The sequence below is a fragment of the Camelina sativa genome, chromosome 14, assembly GCF_000633955.1.
Source record: "Camelina sativa cultivar DH55 chromosome 14, Cs, whole genome shotgun sequence".
In the NCBI taxonomy this organism is placed as follows: Eukaryota; Viridiplantae; Streptophyta; class Magnoliopsida; order Brassicales; family Brassicaceae; genus Camelina; species Camelina sativa.
This window is the reverse complement of record NC_025698.1, coordinates 23,860,720-23,882,884: the sequence shown is the minus strand read 5'-3', so window position 1 is coordinate 23,882,884 and position 22,165 is coordinate 23,860,720. Positions and strand designations below refer to the sequence as shown.

At 34.4% G+C, this 22,165-nt stretch overlaps 2 protein-coding genes and 1 long non-coding RNA gene across 3 annotated transcripts; 1 reads left to right on the top strand and 2 right to left on the bottom strand.

Moving 5' to 3' along the window:
* Nucleotides 893-1,558, bottom strand: LOC104742286. The gene is made up of 2 exons (XM_010463277.2): nt 1,479-1,558; nt 893-1,398 (listed from the first exon to the last, which is right to left on the bottom strand). Exon 2 carries the CDS (start codon nt 1,376-1,378, stop codon nt 1,088-1,090), a length of 291 nt encoding a protein of 96 aa, XP_010461579.1. The 5' UTR covers nt 1,379-1,398; nt 1,479-1,558; the 3' UTR covers nt 893-1,087.
* LOC104742287 lies at nt 3,049-4,061 on the top strand. Its single transcript, XR_002035277.1, has 2 exons — nt 3,049-3,410; nt 3,757-4,061. It is a non-coding gene; the product is annotated as an uncharacterized LOC104742287 (long non-coding RNA).
* On the bottom strand, nt 4,334-5,831 carry LOC104743924 (putative pentatricopeptide repeat-containing protein At1g43010). Its single transcript, XM_010464952.1, has 5 exons — nt 5,607-5,831; nt 5,379-5,517; nt 5,109-5,326; nt 4,732-5,021; nt 4,334-4,376 (listed from the first exon to the last, which is right to left on the bottom strand). The coding sequence occupies exons 1-5, from the start codon at nt 5,829-5,831 to the stop codon at nt 4,334-4,336; spliced, it is 915 nt and encodes a 304-aa protein (XP_010463254.1).

Here is a 22,165-nt window from a genome sequence, read left to right as displayed (position 1 = left end):
TGTGACATTATCAACGAAATAGAAAGACAAATAGTGAGGAATGTGAACAGTATCAAACTTTCTTTGATGAATTGATTCTCAACACAACTTTAAAGATCCTCGGCAATCTATTCATTAGCCCGTATCTGTGGCCTTTGCTGTTATACAAATCCATCTCTGACCTCCATTGGTGGGATTCATCAAGTCATAGAAAGTAGAAACACAGGAACACGAGAACTTTTCTTACCAACCTAACTCTTCAACTCTAAGAAGTTAGCTGCCAAGCTCATCTTTACGGGGAGACACTTTGTAAGTTCCTACATTATTCGAACACACATGAACACATACACTAAACAATATAGATAAACCAGGGCTTATAAGTGTCATGTATCTTTTCTTACCAACCAACTCAACTCTAGTAAGTTACACATACTGAGCTGGCAAACGCAATTTTACGAAGAGAGACATTACTAGTTCCTGAATCAATCAAACAGAAACACCAACACGAAGATAAACCCAGGGCTTATGAGTCATTTATCTAATGCGATGCCCCTAATACCATGGTTCTGTTAAGTCTATTGAGGCAAGCAATTTCCTCTAGTTCTCCTAAGTTCTTCCAGTCTCACTGAAGTTCCCAAGCTCTCCAATAACTCAATGAACTCTCAATGGCTTTGCTCTTCGCAACCCAGGCACCAACTTCAAGTAAGAATCAGTAACCCCATTCTATATTTTTTACCTAAGTCCTCATATTATTCTTAGATAAACAAAATTGTGCACAAACATCAAGCTTGACAAAGGTTCAAGGTCTACCACTTAATTGTAACACTAACCAATATCTATACATAAGACTCACAGGCCATATGTGTCATCTATGTTTCTTGTATAATGCCTACATCGTTCTATGGATTTGCTCTTCTCAAGCATTACAATTACCATTTCTAAATTCCAACTAGCAAGATCCAAAGCCTCATAATTCTTCTTAGACAACACAAAACTGTTACACAAATAGTAAATTTGACATAGGTTCAAGATCTAGTACTTCTTAATTGTAATATCACATCCATAGAAAAAAAAAAGACAAGAAAACGAGTGATGAATAAAAAGGAAGTCAAATCTTGGTCTTCTTGGGTTTCACAGGACATACTACAGGAGAAGCATCATCATCACCTTCTTCTTCATCATCAGACAAGATTTGGTCGGGGACATCATCATCTGGAACATTATGCTTTGTGATAAAATCCTTGAGTATCTTCATACTTTCCACTTTCATCGAAACCAATTGGTCCAATACAGTATCACCCTTGTTTGATGAATCAATGGTGTAGCTCTCTGTCCCAAGCTTGAACTCGGCTTTAACAAGATTCTTCACAGGGACTGAAACGTGACTCTCAATCTCCATATCGAGCCTGAGATTAAAAACTAAAGAAGAGAAAAGGAATCAAAGCGTGGTAGTAGGCGCAGAACCCTAATAATGAATCTTAGTTTAGCTCCTTCGGTACCTGAAAAGTCAATTTTGGTGGGAGAAGAAGAAGCAAAAAGGACGATGATAGCCGACAATTAATTATGAGCGATTACAAGTTTTGCTTTACCCAAATAATTACCCTAAGAACCGTTAATAATTTTTCTTGTCCATAATTAATTGTAAAATAAATTTTATAATAAATTAAAATCTATTATATATTAGAAAATCAAGTAATCAATCGAAATTAAATAAGAAAATATACTACTATATCAATTGAGAAGTACAAATATAAAACTAACATTAGAATGTGTGAAAAATTACAATGAAATGCCATTAGAAATAGTACAAACAATAATAGAATTATTAAGAGTACTAAAGACAATTAATCATCTAATTAAAAAATATTAATTAGCATAAAACTAAAAATCAGGACAACTAAATACCGATATACTTGCACCTAAAATATTCTCTATCATATTCTTTCTCTCCCATTTACAGGAAGATGAAGAAAACAATAAGATGAAAAGCCCCATCACAATCTATATGTTATTATGTTTCGATATTATCATTAGAAAAAAATTCACAGAACTAACATATTTAATTACTGCTAAAAAAGGTTCTTAGCAATCAATTCAAACAAAGCATAACCATTGACGACGTACCCACCCGGTAAATAGAAGTAAAATACGGGACGATGATTTATCAGACTCTTCAAGTGGTAGATATAATTTCCATAGAACTTGACTTATTTAACTAATTGTAAATGAATCACTTTGTTCATGCCATTTTTAAAATGTAGATGATTCAGAAGATTATGGTGAGCAAGTTTTCGATGGTAGTAGTTAAGAAGCATGATCTAAAACAACATTATATAAATTCTGTATAAACCATTTTTAACATACAAATTTATTATAGAATTTATAATCACAAAAGATTATTAATAACATAATAACAACAAAAAATTATTACCAAAATTTACATCAAATAAAAAGTTCAGCCTGCGGTGTACCGGATGTTAATATCTAGTATATTATTAAGTCAATAGATCTTCTTCCAATTTTTGTCAATAGCATCTTCAACGAAAAACTTAGATTAAAAAGAGCTCTACTGATATGTAAAACAACTATCTGTGACTACATAGAGCATCAAGACAAGATTTCCACATAAACAATATCTTGAAGATTTAACAAAGGTTAACGAATATACTCTTGTAGCCAAAAAAGCTCCAAGATAGGGAATAAATATTGTTCAAAATACAAGCAAATACACAAAAAGACCACATTTTTTTTTTTGTTATATACCTCTTTTTTCCAATCCTACTGAATGGTTCGGAAGATCGAAAGTCACCAAAATAAATTGGTATTCATCAGGGTAACACTCCAAAGATACATGAAACTTCTAATTAATCCTTTCGTCCTCGCTTGAGATTAGTAAACTTGTAAGGAAATAATTGCTTACAACAAAACTAGAGACAACATTATCAGGCCATGCATGAGCATGAGCTCATAGCTTAGAATTTTGGCACATCATCAACTCTTTTTGAAACTTTATAGTCTTAAATTACAAGATCCTTTTGTGATGTCTAAACTTTAGAATTTTGTCTTTTTTGTTGTTATTACAGTATATGAAGAATGAAGAAGCAAAGAAGATAAGAACAGAGAAAGTTGCAGTAAACGGTGTTGCAGTCTGCACAAACTGTGGCATGAATGGTCACACAGTTGACAAATGCTACAAAATTCATGGCTTTCCTCCTGGATGGAAACCTAAAAGCCAACGTCCAAACTCCAACCAGAAGTTCTTATCACCAGCTTCCACAAATCTTACTATCACTGATTCTGTTTCAGAAATTGACAAAGGTGATCAGATTCAACATTTGGTTTCTTATTTGAGTTCTAAACTGCAGCCTCAGATGACACCAACATCCACGGTGCTACTTCAGGTGTGAAACAAACTATCTGCCAATTTAGTGGTACCTTCTTTCCCTCTATATATCTTCTGTTCATTATCTGCAGAGAACCACTCTTATTACTACTCTTTATCTAATAAGATAGTGAACATGGATACTTGGGTAATAGATACTGGTGCTACTCACCATGTCACCTATGATAAGAATCTTTACCAACAGATGATTGGCAGAGGTAATTCTACCTAATGGAGTTGGTGTGAGAATAGCTGGTTTGGGAACTATTAAACTCAGTGACAGATTAATTCTGCATAATGTTCCATAGTTTAAGTTCCATTTGCTCAGTGTGAGTTCATTGACAACACAGATACAGTGTGGTTTTTGGTTTGATTCTTATGGCTGTGAAATTCAGGATTGTACTCGGGCATTGATGATTGTACTGCAGAAAAAGCTCTATCTTTTGGACCTGCAATTTCAACCATCAAATCAAGTTTCACCAACTGTTTGTGCAACCATCAAGAACGATTTCAAGACATGACATCAAAGATTGGGTCTTTTGTCAAATCAAAAGCTACGTTCTCTTTCAGAATTATTATCTACTTCATTTTCTAAGAGCATAACTCCAGATCATTGTAAGGATTGTCATCTTGCTAAGCAAAGACATCTGCCCTTTGTAAACAGAAACAACAAGACAAATAAAGCTTTTGATTTGATACACATTGACACTTGGGGTCCATTCTCGGTCTCTTCATATGATGGCTATAAATATTTCCTCACTATTGTGGATGATCATTCAAGAGCAACATTGATATATCTTCTGAGGAATAAGTCAGACGTGATCAGTTTCTTTCCTGCTTTTGTTTCTATGGTTGAAACCTAGTTTGAGATAAAGATTAAAGGAGTTCGTTCTGATAATGCTCCTGAAATTCAACTTCAGTCTTTGTTAACTGCAACTTCCTCTGTTCTTATCGTCTTTGCTTCTTCATTCTTCATATACTGTAATAGTTGTTGTTTTTAACATCTACGTCTAGTCTATTAAACATTAGAATGCATGTACATACATTAAAAAAGAATTATTTTCATGTAAAGAGAGTTCAACTGATACAAGTTTTTGGTCTCTGCGGTTGTTGAGCATGCAACATTAAATTTAGAGTAAATCCTTTGCTTCTTTGGTATATATGCAAGTCACAACGTAAATATAAATATCTTTGGAAGTAAAACATATATATGGGCTGTTAAAATGTAATAAATCTCCACAAAAACCAAATGTAACAGGCTAACAGCTGTGGGATTTCATCTACTGATAGTATACAATAAAAACGAAGCAAACAAAATGGGGTGCTCCATAATAAGATGCCAGCAAAATAAAGCACATAAAATGGGATACTGATTTAAAAGCCACACATTGCAAATAACAACGGCGACCATAGTGGCAACCAAAACTGCAAGCACGCCAACAGTCATTCCCAAGAAGACCAAACCTATTGCTAACTTCTCTAAATGCATCATATTTCTCTTCCTTCTTATCGAATCAACTATTTCCTCAACCTTGGATTCATTCCCTTCCGCACGAAACCGAGAAATCAGCAAACCTGGTACGCTCATATCCAGCTGCGGTCCCGTATCTTCCATGTGCCACTCTTTATATCTCATCTCTGCTTCTTGTACATCATCCATCTTCAACAAATAGCTAATCCTAATTCGATATTCATCATCTATTAGCTTTCCTTTCTTCTTGTTTTGATTCCAGAAGGGTTATAGTACTTCAATTCTTATATCCTTCAATATTCTCAAAACATTAATATTCCTAATGGGTTCATCGATTTTTATATTCTTCTCCATCATTTCACGTTGAAGCTTCTTGACCACGTCTTGTTTCTGGAGCTTACCGTAGAGAGAAACCATCGAGTTGTATGGGGAAGGTTTCGAGAGGAAACCGAGATCTCTCATCTTCTCAAACGTGGCCTCAGCTTTATCTAGTACTGTTTTCTCAGATTTAGTGTAAGATTTCAAGAGAGTATCGTAGACAGTAACCTCTCATGTTTTCGGGGATGCTATCAAATAACTTCTCCGCTTCTTCCAAACCAAGCACAGTCTCAACCAGATGAAGCCGGGCTGCATAATCTTCCGGAAACACATTAAATATCCTTTGTTCACACATCCACTCTGATGCCTGACAAATTACGAGTTCATATATCAAAAACTTATATATACTACGCGAGTGAGAGATTATACTATGTATATTGAACTTAGTAGACTAACCTCAAGGGCTTTAGAAAACTGTTCAGTTAAACGAAGATCTTCGACGAGGCCTCTGACGTAAGAGGGCTTCACTTGATCCCCTTGTTCTTCCCTCCATATTTCTAAATACGTCTTCACAGCCGATTGGGTTCTGTAGGAGCGACGAGTCAAACAAGTACCTTTGATACTATGATTAGCGAGAATACGTCTCGACTGTCGTTGAAGAATTTGCGTCGTCCAAATCATCTCTAGTTAGGGAGATGACTTAGGGTTTCCGTGATATTGTATTTCTTGGTGGATTTTAAAAGTTGCTAGTATATATTTTCTTTTGCTCGTAGAACATGTTATGTGGAAAACAAACCAAACCGACTGTATTTTTATATGGGCTTTGTTCCAAATCTTTTCAAAAAAGCCCTTCTCTCTTGTTTGCAAAATTAACTCAAGACATTGTTATTTTATTTTTTTGGGTAGGAATTAACTCCTAAACGGTAGGTACAATGACCTGATAAGAGATTGATAAACCTTATGGGATATTTATTGATTTGGGCCTTTGTTGGACCAAATCTTTGAAATCAGGGATTATTATCCATACTCTCAGATATAGGTATTTTGGCTTAGAGAAAATTTCAGTTTTGTCCCTCTGTATCTTCTTCTTCCTTCTCTTTTCACGACAAAACCGATCAGAAAAATCTTTGCTGCCGATCAAAATTCTTGTTTTTTCTTCTGACCAAAACCATGGCTTCTCAACTATCTTGTCGAAATTTAAACCCTAAGGGGATACTATCTTGTGAACCCAAGGGTTTGAAATCATAAACACTAAACAAATCAAAATTCTCCTTCAATTTTTATGAATAAAACGAAGAAACTGCAGAGAAGAGGGAGATAATCGGATGCCTTTATACCCATCAAAATGACCGGCGGTCAGCTGCATCGATTGAGAGAGATCTGGCCATTCACGGCGGTTGGCCGGTAAAATCTGAAGCGAGAGGAAAAAAAAAGTTGAATTGCGTTACAATGAGACTCAAGGTTAAAACTGTCTTTTGGTTACTGAGATAAATGCCTATTTTGAGAGTCCGGACTAACCGTCCTAAATTGATAAGAAATTAAAATAAAATGCCTTATTCTGTAATTGTTCCTAAACTTATAGATGTGAGTTTGTGTTGTAGAAATACTAATTTTAACTAGGTGATACCCCGTGCTTAGCACGAGATTATATATTTTGTTAGTTACTTTTTTTTTGTAATTTGTATTTTTGTAATGTAGTTTTTTTTTTTGACTTATTTCTTTGTTTATATAGTGTTTATTTGTATATTTGGGGTTATACAGTAAATTGGAAAATTTTAATAGAGTAATTAGTTTGTAGAATGTAGTCTTTCACGAAAACAAACACACTGCAATATTGGATAGTAGTTTTGTAGGACAATAGACACTCCGCAATATCGGATAGTAGTTTTGTAAGAGGATAAACACATCGCAATATCAGATAATAGTTTTATAAGAGGATGAGTTTTTCTTTATTTTGGTTTGTCGACAAAAGAGGTGAAGTTGCTTGTCAAATTTTAGTCTGAGATATTTCAATGGTTCGAAAACCATTGTATTTATAGTGAGATTAGGTATATTTAGGTTTTTATTTAGAAGTTAATATTTGATATATCAAATGTCAGCAAAATTGTAAAAAAACCAATTCAATTTATAATTTGATAAAAATACATGTTTTAACGGGTTTAACTCAAACTTTTTATATATTTTAAAATTTTTAAGAGTAAAAATATTAATATTACTTAAATATTTTATAGACTTTAAATATATTATAATATTTAAAACTTTCGAAGGAGTTCAAATATTTATAATAATATAAATATTCTTTTAAAATTTGAAATATGCTCAAATATAGAACCAAATTAAACTGTTAAATTTGGATACCTGATAAATCAAGCTTCTGCTCATTTGTACTCAAAACATATTAGTCATATATTTATAGTGATTATCAACCATATTCCAAAATATTTAGTCGATGTGGGATATACAGTACACCTTTTCTGTAAATTAGTTTACAACTTTACATTTATACAATTTCTGCTTTTTTTATTCTTTCCATCTATACTACTCATAATTAATTACTATAATTTCGTTAAGGAAATATTGAAAATCTAAACTAAATGATGATTTGTTTTTATTTAATTGTATTAAGTTGATTTGTTGTTTCCGTAAATATATCACAATATAAAAGCAAATCAAATAAGTTTACATATATATACAATTTCATATTTAATCTATTGATTATTTTGGAAGCAACAAAGTCACAAATGATAAGTATTAAAGATTTCTCATTATTATTAATATTCGTAATAATTATAGGGATTAAGTATGATAGTAGTTAATATTTGATATTACTGAAGCCATTAAATACTCCGATACCAGTTTCCTTATTTATAGGGATTATACCTCTGTTTGGTTGTGTGCTTAACTATTCTTGAATCAAATTACATACAAGATCTGATTATTATAAACCTGGAGTACAAACAGATCCGCGAGTTTTTTTCTTATATTTTCGGGTCATACAGGATCTGCGTCCCGACCCGGTCGTAATTAAGTGGTCGACCCAAGGGTATAATCATCTTTTAGACAATTCCAAACTATATGTTAATTTAATTAAATTAAGTTATTCTCTAATCATTTTTAATGAAAAATGTACAAAAACAAAGTCATGGTCCAATTTGAGTCTAGTGAGTACTCTTGCTTTAATAGTGTAAATATATATACAATTTCGTATTTAATCTATTGATTATTTTGGAAGCAACAAAGTCACAACTAATAAGTATTAAAGATTTCTCATTATTATTAATATTCGTAATAATTATAGGGATTAAGTATGGTAGTAGTTAATATTTGAATTACTGAAGCCATTAAATACTCCGATACCAATTTCTTTATTTATAGGGATTATAGCTCTGTTTGGTTGTGTGCTTAACTATTTTTTAATCAAATTACATACATGATCTGAATATTATAAACCTGAGTACAAACAAATCCGCAAGTTTTTTTTCTACTATTTTCGAGTCATACAGGATCCGCGTCCCGACCCGGTCGTAATTAAGTGGTCGACCCAAGGGTATAATGGTCTTTTAGACAATTCAAAACTATAGGTTAATTTAATTAAATTAAGTGATTCTCTAATCATTTTTAATGAAAAACGTACCAAAACAAAGCCATGGTCCAATTTGAGTCTAGTGAGTACTCTTGCTTTAATACTATAGATATATGTAAATGTATTATGTTAAATTCTCAATAAAAAAATGGCACATATGTTGCTACAATATATGAGTTGTAATTAACAATTTATATTTCTAAAATAATATATTGCAAATTTAAAAATTGAAAAGATAATGTATTTCAAACATTTTAAAGATTTATAGATGGAGATAAACTCTCCGACCCTATTTTCCATATATAATAACTTTTGAGTAATAATACCATCTTGACTTACCAAAAAATACCATTTCTTTTAAATCAATCTCATAGATTTAAATTTGTGGTAGTGATTTATCTTTAAAAAATTTGGGTTTTTAATTTTGATTGAACTCCTTTGTGATATATTTGTTAATTTGTAATTTTTGAGGTTGATTGATGGTGTTTTTTTGGTTAGGATAACACCACCAGTTTAGAGGAGATCGATCATTGAGACAAGGTCATATTTAAATATAATTAAAACGTTTCAAAATAACCAAATTTTTGTTTTATCCAATTTCCTATAATCAAAGTAAAGTTCATAATCAATTTCCCAAAAAGGGTATTTTTAACAAATTCTCTAAAATTATCTTATTATATAAAGCTTGATTTTTCAAATTATTTATTAATATAATCTTGACACGTGTCAATTATATCATTAAGATGCTGACGCATGTCAATTCTAAATGAATCAATCTAGAAATGAATTTATCTTAATTTTAAAGTTTGACCTTCTAAGCAAATTTTGTGATATGTCACGAGGCAAAATATTTTCATATAAATTTTAGATTCGTAAAATGAATAAAAATTATATTAACCGGGTGCTATAGTACATGAATTATTTTTATATAAATTAAAAAAAAAAAATTAAACCTAGACATGTTTACTTTTGAACGAGAAACATATTGATTGTGATCTGATTGGTCTGTCCGTACAAGGAAATCACTTATGGGTAGAGATGAGGCCTGACAGCTTAAGGAAGCCCATGAGAAGGATCTCGAAGGCATCATATAGCCGTTAGAAGATAAGGTTCGAAGAGTTCACATGTTGGTTTCACTTAAGGAAACCTTGATACGTCGCTATCATCATTGGGATCGACCCTATCTCTCTCTTCATGTCTCTATCACCAAGGTGTATTACGATTAAGGAAGTAGCCCTAGTTTATTTCGCTATTTAAAGGCTCTAGCCTACATTGTAATATTTATTCTAAATAGAATCTCACTTTTCTCTCATTATTCTCTTTGTTCATCACAAACTCTCAATCCTATTACATCTATCAATTCCGCTTAAAGCTAACATGGTATCAGAGCAAGTTTTTCGATCCATTACTCTCTAAACTTTGCTATTCTTCTACTCTACCTCGAAATCTCTTAAATCTCTAGCCTACTCTCTCCAAATTTTTTTTTTTCTTTTAATCTCTTAAATCTCTTTCACGCCACCTCACTTCATGGAGACTGCAAAGCCGATTGTTACTCCTGTGGTACTCAGAGGTGGGAACTATCTTTTGTGGAAAAGNCCTATAATCAAAGTAAAGTTCATAATCAATTTCCCAAAAAGGGTATTTTTAACAAATTCTCTAAAATTATCTTATTATATAAAGCTTGATTTTTCAAATTATTTATTAATATAATCTTGACACGTGTCAATTATATCATTAAGATGCTGACGCATGTCAATTCTAAATGAATCAATCTAGAAATGAATTTATCTTAATTTTAAAGTTTGACCTTCTAAGCAAATTTTGTGATATGTCACGAGGCAAAATATTTTCATATAAATTTTAGATTCGTAAAATGAATAAAAATTATATTAACCGGGTGCTATAGTACATGAATTATTTTTATATAAATTAAAAAAAAAAAATTAAACCTAGACATGTTTACTTTTGAACGAGAAACATATTGATTGTGATCTGATTGGTCTGTCCGTACAAGGAAATCACTTATGGGTAGAGATGAGGCCTGACAGCTTAAGGAAGCCCATGAGAAGGATCTCGAAGGCATCATATAGCCGTTAGAAGATAAGGTTCGAAGAGTTCACATGTTGGTTTCACTTAAGGAAACCTTGATACGTCGCTATCATCATTGGGATCGACCCTATCTCTCTCTTCATGTCTCTATCACCAAGGTGTATTACGATTAAGGAAGTAGCCCTAGTTTATTTCGCTATTTAAAGGCTCTAGCCTACATTGTAATATTTATTCTAAATAGAATCTCACTTTTCTCTCATTATTCTCTTTGTTCATCACAAACTCTCAATCCTATTACATCTATCAATTCCGCTTAAAGCTAACATGGTATCAGAGCAAGTTTTTCGATCCATTACTCTCTAAACTTTGCTATTCTTCTACTCTACCTCGAAATCTCTTAAATCTCTAGCCTACTCTCTCCAAATTTTTTTTTTTCTTTTAATCTCTTAAATCTCTTTCACGCCACCTCACTTCATGGAGACTGCAAAGCCGATTGTTACTCCTGTGGTACTCAGAGGTGGGAACTATCTTTTGTGGAAAAGAACCACAAAGACCGCTCTTAGTGGCCGGGGGCTATGGATTCACGTTGAAATGGACCAGCTTCCCAAGAAAGCCAACAAAGAAGACGGCAAAGAAGAAAAGGAAGAAGACAAGGAAGCTGATCTCGAAAAAGAAGTCAAGTGGTTCCAAGAAGATCAGACTGTGCTTGCCATTCTTCAAAATTCGCTTGACGCACCCATCTTAGAAGCCTATTCCTATTGTGAGACGGCAAAAGAGCTATGGGACACGCTGGCGAACATGTACGAGAATGTGACTAACCTAACCCGTGTGTTTGAAGTCAAGAAGACTATCAATAGCCTACATCAAGAAGACTTGGAATTCACCAAGCACTTTGAAAAGTTTCGGTCACTATGGGCTGAACTTGAGATGCTCCGACCAAGCACCATTGATCCGGCAATTCTGAACGAAAGGAAAGAGCAGGACAAAGTCTTTGGCTTACTTCTCACCCTCAACCCGGCACTCAACAACCTCATCAAGCATATACTCCGGGGTGATAAGCTCCCTACACTCGAGGATCTTTGTGCTCAAGTTCAAAAGGAACAAGGTTCTCTTGGTCTCTTTAGTGGCAAAAGAGAACTTGTTACGGCTAAAAAAGGGGTCTATAGACATGAGGAGAGGAAGACGATGGTGTGCGACCATTTTAAGAAAAGAGGACATGTGAAGGATAAGTGTTGGGTTCTTCATCCTCACCTCAAGCCGGCCAAGTTCAAAGCTAATATCTCTCATGAAGGAACAAGCGGCCAAGGGACCGGTACAGCTAACCAAGGGGAGACAACAGCGATGGCGGCTTCTTATGGAGACTTGGTGAGGAAGTCTGACCTGGAGGCTATTATCCGGTCCATTGCAGCCCTAAAAGAATCCGGTAACACCTTCTTGGCTTCTAAACCGAGTAAAACTCTTGTCATTGACTCGGGGGCTACTCATCACATGATTAGTAACCCGAGTCTACTTGAAAATATAGAACCTGCCCTAGGAAATGTTGTTATTGCTAATGGAGACAAGATTCCAGTAAAGGGTTTAGGCACCTTAAATTTGTTTGAAAAGAACTCTAAAGCTTTTTATATGCCAACGTTTACCTCTAATCTTTTGTCGGTAAAGAAAGCCACTAATGACTTGAATTGTTACACTATTTTTGGTCCTAACTCTGTTCATTTTCAGGATATTAAGACCGGAAAGATTCTTGGGGAAGGAAATGCTAATGGGGATCTCTATACGCTAGAAAAAAATTCCTCATGCCCTTCTACTTCGATTTCTCTTACTTCTTGTATTGCGTCTAATAATAATGCTATGTGGCATGCTAGACTAGGCCACCCTCACTCTCGTGCTCTTGAGTTGTTTTTGCCGAATGTCTCTTTTAATAGTTCTAGTTGTGAGTCTTGTATTCTTGGAAAACATTGTAGAACTATTTTTCCTAAGTCCTCTACCCTTTATGAGCATTGTTTTGATTTGGTTCATTCTGATGTGTGGACATCTCCATGCTTGTCTAGAGATAACAACAAGTATTTTGCGACATTTATTGATGAAAAGTCTAAATATACTTGGATAACATTGTTACCTTCGAAAGACCGCGTGTTTGAAGCATTTATCAACTTTCAAAACTATGTTTCTAACCAATTTAATGCTAAGATCAAGGTATTGAGATCAGACAATGGCGGAGAATACACAAGTCACAAACTCAAAGAACATTTATCTAAGCATGGCATCCTACAACAAACAAGTTGTCCATACACCCCTCAGCAAAATGGTGTGGCTGAAAGGAAGAACATACACCTTATGGAGGTCGCCAGGTCGATGATGTTTCATATGAACGCCCTAAGAGATTTTGGGGCGACGCGGTGATGACAGCATGCTATCTTATCAATCGCACACCGACTAAGATCCTAAACAACTTAACTCCATTTGAAATTCTTACCAAGGCTAAACCATCACTGACCACAGCAACACAAGCTCCAGTTGATCCATTGGATGAGCCCTATGAAGATGTTACTCGGTACCGACGCCTTGTTGGGAAAATAATCTATCTTACCATCACCAGGCTGGACTTATGCTATGCGGTGAATCAAGTAAGTCAACACATGAAGGCTCCAACCAAGTATCATTGGAGCATGGTGGAACGGATCTTGAGTTATCTCAAAACCAGCCCGGATCAGGGCATTTAGATGGGCCGAAACTCAAACACCGAGATAGTAGGATATTGTGATGCTGACTATGCGGGTGATACATCAGACAGGAGGTCAACCACTGGTTATTGTACGTTCGTTGGAGGCAACTTGGTCACTTGGAAGTCTAAGAAGCAAAAAGTAGTCTCATGTTCAAGCGCTGAAGCCGAGTATCGGGCCATGAGGAAGTTAACCAATGAACTAACATGGCTGAAAGCACTCCTCAAAGATCTTGGAATTGAGTCAAAGAAGCCTATCACTATGTATTGTGATAATGAAGCCGCAATTCACATTGGTACCAATCCAGTTTTTCACGAGAGAACCAAGCACATAGAATTCGATTGTCATAAAGTACGAGAGAAGATTGAAGAAGGGGTAACTCTTCCATGCTACACACGGAGGGAAGACCAATTGGCAGATATTTTTACTAAGGCTGCTAGTCTAAAGGTATGCGAACATATTCACAGCAAGCTTGGACTCGTGGACCTTACACGCCCATGATCAGCTCCTCTAACTCATGGAAATCACCTATTTCAGTTACATATACTATTTCTCGTCTTAATACCGTAAATAAACTTGACTTTTCTCAAAATTTAATTATTATTTTTTAAAGTATATATCCTTGACTAGTAAATTAAATTACTTCAAAAATACACTGGTAAAACATATATTCAATCAAATAATAAACCCTTTTAGGTCGTAAAATTTTAACTTTATAACAGTAGTATTTTTCCATAAAAATTAGTTGGCCACTCTTTTACGGTGTTTTGTTAATATTTTATTTTATAAGTAAAATACTGCAACCCATACCAAAAATAAACATGATCATAATCTTCATTAGCTGGAAAATATACAATTTTTTTTGTAATATGTCAATAATAATCAAATACAGCCCGTGCTTGTTGAAAATGTTAAAGTAATTTTGTTACGGGGTGTTAAATCACGTCCAGTCCCATCCCATCTCATCTCGTCCCGATCCATTTGGTTAGAAATTTTAAGTCCTTTAACCATTCTCTTTTAAATAATTACCAATATAATAAAGTTATTAATAAATTTTGGCTAAGAAATTTAGACAAAATACATGTATTCTCCATTTGAATGTTTAATTTATATATTTAGTAGAAATTATGATTCTCAAAAACTCTCAAAATATTTTTAAAAATACCCAAAATTCTCAAAATACCTTTCTCAAGATAGTTCTTTATATGTCATATAGTCAACCTGTTTTTGAAAATCGGTTAAGTAAAATATTTTATATTATACGAATAACCCATTTATGTCTCATGTCCACTACTTCTCATCATAATACCATAAATAGATTGGACTTTTAATCAGAATTTAATTTACATTTTCTGATATGAAATTATGTGCATAAACATTAGTATAATTCCGATTATATTAAGAGTATATGTAAAAAATCTTATAATTAAAGATTTTCAATCCGTCTTTTAATTCGATTTTGGTAGAAATTTATGTTTTAATTTTGAATGTTTAGGTACGGTATAAGTAAAGAATATGCCGTAGAATAAAACTTAAATATAGGAAGTGTTGTGATTTTATACCTTATTTAAAATATTTATATCTGTAATGAATCAATTATGTATTTTCCAAATTAGTTTCTATGCAATTTTGGTAACTATTTTTAAGGAATTTATTAGTTGATAGCCGCTAAAGATGCGCAACATTTATGATGAAATTGTTTTGTTTCTCATTTTTTAATGCAAAGATTTTAGATTTTGATAACTAATTTTGAGGAAGGATTTCGTTATTATAGCCGCTAATGGTGGTAACATTTATTATTGAACCAAATACATTTCATTTTTATTTTATGTATTGCTAAACTTGTGGAGAAATCTTTGAGTATAATATATTATATATTATTAAAGTTAATAATTTGGATTTGCTAAATATCAGCTTTCTATGTTAATTATTAGTCTATATTCAAAGATTTTTTATTATCAAATTAGTACAAATCAATTAAAAAGTGAGATAATGATAAAAAGGAATATATTAGTATTAATTTTAAAATATCCTTGATTTTTAAAAAAGTTTATTACCAAATGTTTAAAAAATTAATCCGATTTAATTTAAATTTTCAAAAATTATAGAAACTGCAAGATTATAATTTTTAAATTTTAGTAGTGTAAGTAATTAAGAAATAATATATTTTAAACATATCAAAATTTAATAAGTATCAATCTAGTAAGTAAGGGTAAGTAAGAATTATTTTAGTATATTTTAAATAGAAACAAAATTTAGCAATTTATACTTCCTATAATATAGTAAATTTATTCCTCTCGTAATATAGTTTTTAAATATGTAAAATATCACATTTTTTTAATACTTGGTAACCAAATTTGTTTGTTATTTGATAAATCTCATAATTAGATGACAGAATTTTATACCAATTAACACCATAATTATAGGACATAAAATCAAATAATTTGCGTTAAAAATCCAGCTTAAAATTTGGTATAATCTTATATAATTTGAAGAGTTATATTACAGTTAACATATTTTCGTGTTTTTCAAAAAAATAAATAAATAATAGAAAAACATTAAATAATGTATAACATCCTTTTTAATATTACCAGAATTTATAGCAGAATAATAAAAGAGAAAAAATTGGATGTTATAGTGGCTCGAACTTGAGACATCACCACATTTTTTATCTTGAAAATACCTTGAAAAGAAAAGCCAAACAGTTCATCTGAAAAGTATCACAAACTAAAACAACCCGATCCATTTTTTTAAAATAATAATAATAATAATAATAAAATTAAATACCCCATAATATTTAATTATAACCCAAACAATAAACCAACAACAAATCAACATGCACAGCGGAAGTCAACCAAACCAACTCTAATTTAATATAAATATCATATCAATTAAAACTAATATAAACCATCAACCTAGCATGCTTCTATACAAGGTTCCAACATCAATAACATAACCATAACACAATAACCGAGACCCTAGACAATCCTCCTCCTCATCGCCATGATTCCACGCTACACATTACCTGCACCACAAACACAATGAGATGCGTGAGTATTACCAGAAATACCCAGTGAGGCGATCCTCCCATCTACAAGCTATACACACAAGAAAATCAAGAGTACAACCATAAATAAAACATAACAAACCAGCCATTGAATATGTCACCCAATATCACATTCACCACACCGCAAATTAAACAGACTTCACTCCAATTCTCGCTATAAACTTCCATATTTCATATTTTTCCGGGCACGAAAGTTACAATTCTCCCCCTCTAACAAAAGATTCGTCCTCGAATCTTAACACACCACCACTCATCCGCAAAACTCATCAAACCACCGTCGCAACGGTTCGCACCATCCAACCATCCGGTCTACCGCAACCAGGACACCACTGGTCCACACAATCCTGACCCCACTGGTCAATCCAAACCATACTCTTCCAATCATCACCACTCTGCCCCCCCCGACCATCATACACCTGACCCTCCCGGTCAACACACAAAAACTCCGAGATTGAATCCCCATCAACCCCGAGATCCGCATCCGATCCCAACCGGACACCTGAGATTGAACACCCATCAATCTCATAAATCCACATTGGTTACCCTGCTTATCCCCACGTCTTTGACACTTTTGCCACCACCTCATCTGCTCTTAGGTCGCAACCTAAGCCAAACCGATCACACTCTCAGACCCCCCGTCTTCGAGCCATACCGTCTCACACTCGGGTCGTCACCTCATTCCGCTTGGCAATTATCCACAGCAAATCATCAATACGAGCGTAATAAAACAAACAAGTACCATACATTCGCATATTCTGATTCACCGCATCAAATGCTTTGCAAGCCGCACTTTCCATAAATAGGTAAGCATAAACTATTCATAAAACTTCCTATTTTTAGAACCCTCATATTCTCTTAACATCGTGACACCACCAATCAAAACAAAAATCCTTGAGAACTGATCATCTCAACTGTAACCACTCCTCATGTCAACCTCTACACAATCCCGCCACTCCAGGCATTTCACATCCTCTTTCCAAAAATAGACAAGTCCTAACTATCCATAGAACGTTCTATTTTTAGAAACTTTCCATTTATAGAAACCTTCTATTTATGGTATCTTTCCATTTATTGAATTCCCAAGCTATACCTTTTCACATGACACACGAGTCAAAAATCCAAACGAACTCCATTTGCAAAACATCCACTCCCACAAATCACCGCCAACGGTATTTCCCGATACCAGCGTCATCGCCGTGGAATTTCCACTTTACAACAAATTTTCAATAGCCAATTGCACCTCCCGTACAGAAACTAACAACACTACACAACTAACAACACATAAAATAACTTACCGTGGAATCTCATTGAAGGCTCGAAGAGGATGATACTAGGACTCCATACTCACTCAAATTGACTACTCATAATCAATTTACATCTCACAACATCATGCATCCAGCAACAGGAAAATAATTCAAACAATTAAATTCCTAAACCGCTCTAAACCATCCACTTAACCATCCTAGAACCGTAAGAGCTCTGATACCAAACTGAAACAACCCGACCCGTTTTTTTAAATAATAATAATAATAATAATATAATTAAATACCCCATAATATTTAATTATAACCCAAGCAATAAACCAACAACAAATCGACATGCACAGCGGAAGTCAACCAAACCAACTCTAATTTAATATAAATATCATATCAATTAAAACTAATATAAACCATCAACCTAGCATGCTTCTATACAAGGTTCCAACATCAATAACATAACCATAACACAATAACCGAGTCCCTGGATCATCCTCCTCCTCATCGCCATGATTCCACGCTACACATTACCTGCACCACAAAAACAATGAGATGCGTGAGTATTACCAGAAATACTCAGTGAGGCGATCCTCCCATCTACAAGCTATACACACAAGCAACTCAAGAGTACAACCACAAATAAAACATAACAAACCAGTCATTGAACATGTCACCTAATATCACATTCACCACACCTACATATCATCATACAAAACAAGTCATACAACCCAATCGCTCAGATAAGCTCATGGTCACGCACTCACCTTATCAAACTGATTATAACAACGAATACAACCATTTGAGACTCTCCTAACGTATGAAACAGCCCAGCAACGCCCTACAACAAGCCACACAACCAAAAATGACTTATAGCAAAACTGGACATAAACATCAGAAAAGAACAGTCTCAAAGACGAAACCTGATCAAAGGTTAATTAATAACCTAATGTATACTCCACCACGATCTAGTGGTATCGTTGTAACACTTCAGAATCGAATCCACAAAGACCAAACAATTACACTATGAAATTATGTAGATTAAATATAGCTAAGACAATGGAAAAATTTGTGAATCAAGTAACTATCTAAAAACGGAAAGTAAACAAACAGTTTTAATTCAAAAAGGAAATATTGGGCGTAGGGAATCTATGGAGATATAATTCTCGGACTAAGGTGGAAGATGGGGATGCATTAAACACCGTTCTAGATTTCAAATCACAGTTGTAAAGCTAACCTACTTTCGTAGCGTTAACTATCTATGCAATATATTCACTAAACCCTAAACCGTCGTTTGGACCTAGCAAACCAAGCAAGCAATAAAGGTTCAAGTTTGATCTGTTCACAAGGTGCCTCAACTTCAACTTCCGTTGGCTAAGGTCTACCTTGCTCACCTAAGTTCTTTTCCAGCAACTCAACAACACTTTTGGTGCCTCGATGAATTAAACCTAAAATCTTAATCTAGGTGATCAATCTAGCTTAAGCATTAAGAACAACAATAGATGAAGAACAATAAGATCAATCCCAAATCTAACAACCTAAGTTTAGAGAATCATAAACCCCTTTGAAACCCGAAACCCAATAGATAAACTACTCAGACATGGAGATAAAAGAACAGCAAATCAATGATGAAGAAAACATAATTGAATTGCAAAAGAATAGAAAATAGGGTTTAGAAATCTTCTCCAAAGTGTCAAGAAGGATTAGAGAACTTCTCCCCCAGCCCTCAATACAAAATAGTCTCTGAAAAATAAAGCTTATGTCTCTGGAGGCCGAGCCTCTGCTTAAATATCAAAATAAAACCCTAAAAGTCGGTTTAAAACAAAAAAGGAAAATTTGAGTTGGGTACGGGACTGGTCGTTCCGAATGCGGATCAGCCGATCCTGGATGCTTTATCTGTGTTTTCTCCATCTGCTTGCTATTTAGATCAGTCTTCACCAAATTGGCTTCAGATGCTTATCTTCATCCCCAAAACTCTCAGTTTCCTTCCAAAGTAGCCTAGAACCTGTACAGACTCTCAAAACTAAAATGACTCTAAAAGCACACTTGGACCTAATAAAAGACTCAAAACAAACCTAAAAACTATGGTTAAAACCTATAAAATACAGACACATCAATTCCCCCGGACTTGAATCTTTGCTTGTCCACAAGCAAGAACAGACAAAAACTCAGGAACAGAGAAAAGGTTCGAAAGTAGAAACTCACATATTCTTGGAAACCTCATCTTTGCACTCTTCATCAAATCAAATTAAGAACTACTTTTTGTACTCTGCCCATGATTAAGATCAATACTCCCTACTCTGAACTCCACTACCTTAAAGAACCTTCAGTATTCCCATTGTTGTCTCTCTACATCAGATTAGTGAAAATGTGTGGTCTCACCGAGGGAATATCGATCACTGAACTTATTGACTCCTTCAACCTTTTAATGCCCAAGACTTCCTTCATATGCTCCATTTCCCCCTCTTTTCTCACTTCCATAGGATTGATTTCTCCCTAATTTTCTAGGGTATCATTGTATTTTTTATATCAATCCTTTGCTCTTTTCTTGCAGACAGGTTTCCATGAATTCCGAAGGATGCACGGGTTTATGCACAACCTTCGGTTCACTTATTTATTACCTATATCCTCTTCTTCTTCTTTTCTCTTTTTTTGTTTTTTTTTTTTGTTTTTTTTTATTTTTTCTATTGAGTATTGAAGGGAAGAGAGAGGGAAACCATACTTTGTGAGGAGATGTGTGTCTTGTATTGCTTAAGGGAGGAGTCTTGTTCAATGTATACCAAGTCCCAAGGCAAGAAGTTTAAATCCGGTTAAGTCCTTTCAAAGCTAGAGACAACGCAGGATCAACTTCTAGTTCTCATCAGTGAGTGTCTTTTTGGGCGTGTTGATTCTGCTCATGTTCTTTCCAAGCTTCATTCAAAAATCAAAAGTACTAAAGCAATCATAAGAGTGTTGGTTGAAAGCAAAATATTCCTAGAAATGGTCATAGTTTCCCAACATTTTTGACTCGATAAAAATAAGAAAATGACTCAAAGACTCGAAAAATCAAAAGGAAACAACCAAAAAAAACGACATTAGTAACTTGGAGACATCCCTCCCCCGGACTTACTTCACACCGTCCCGGTGTGAAAGCGAAGCCAAGAAAAAGAATGAATCCCACAAAGCAAATAAGAAAAAGAAAACCTAAAGAAAAGAAACAAAAACTGGTGATCTTGCATCTGGTGTTGGAGTGGTGTTGGCAAGGGTGGGGACCGATCGGTATCAGGGTGGGATCGACTGATCTGCAACATTATTGAACTTTAGAGACACCCACAGAAAACCACCGAGATCGATCAATCCGTAAGGAGGATCGACCAATCCAAAGCTCTTGGAACAAAAAAGAAATTTCGCATCTTCTGCATTTGGAACCTGTTGCTGAAAACACTAACACCAGAAGTGATTTCACTGTAATAAATCCTAAAGAAAACCAAAATCCTAAGACAAATAGAAATAAAAGGGTAAGCCAGCACAAACCCCATGGGTTGCCTCCCATAAGCGCTTGTTTAAGGTCTATAGCTTTACCGTGATTTCAGATGTCAAGTGATGAGAGGATGAGAACTCATATCAAAACAAGCTCTCCAATTGGTCAGCTTAAGCTCCTGAACTTTCTTCAGCATACCATCCACTGCTTCTTGGCCTTTCTCTTTAAACTCTGGAGTGAGGATGACTTTAACTTTAGAGAAAGGCCAAGATATTCCTTTACACTTCACCTTGTACTCAATGGTGTCTCTAACATATTTCTGGGGTACCAAGGTTATGTGAAGATATGGTATTACTCTCTCTATCTTCGGCTTGTCTCTCTTCTTAACCTTCTTAGAACTCTTCTTAGAAGAATGAATGTCTCCATCCAGGACTTCGTCGACCTCATTCTTATCACCATTCTCTCCCATTATCATGACATCCACCTTCTTCTCATGTTCTACAACTAGACAAGAGCCATGTCGTATAGCTTCATTTGCAGTGATTGCATTGTAGAAGACCTTATCATCAATGTTAGAGAAAGTTATCCTCTTATTAGGCAAGTCAACAACTGCTCCCACTGTTGCTAAGAAAGGTCTCCCAAGAATCAAAGGCATTTCAGAACCCTCGCTCATTTCCGCAACATGAAAATCTGTAGCAACCAAGCAACTCCCAACTTGAACATCTAAATTATTAATGAAGCCTTGTGGAGTCGTGCTGACAGCATTTGCAAACTTAAGAGAGACCTTAGAAGTCTTCATATCATCAATCCCCAACCTCTCTGCAACAGCCTTAGACATTACATTCACACTGGATCCAATATCACAAAGGGTATCCTCAAAGTT

What these genes read in the sequence shown, in the direction of transcription:
- LOC104742286 (XM_010463277.2), bottom strand. Translation starts at nt 1,378, where the DNA reads ATGGAGATTGAGAGTCACGTTTCAGTCCCTGTGAAGAATCTTGTTAAA.
- LOC104743924 (XM_010464952.1), bottom strand. Translation starts at nt 5,831, where the DNA reads ATGATTTGGACGACGCAAATTCTTCAACGACAGTCGAGACGTATTCTC. An exon ending in CATCCCCGAAAACATGAGAG is followed by an intron (nt 5,327 to 5,378) that starts GTTACTGTCTAC and finishes CTGAGAAAACAG; the next exon opens with TACTAGATAAAGCTGAGGCC. An exon ending in TGAAGGATATAAGAATTGAA is followed by an intron (nt 5,022 to 5,108) that starts GTACTATAACCC and finishes TATTTGTTGAAG; the next exon opens with ATGGATGATGTACAAGAAGC.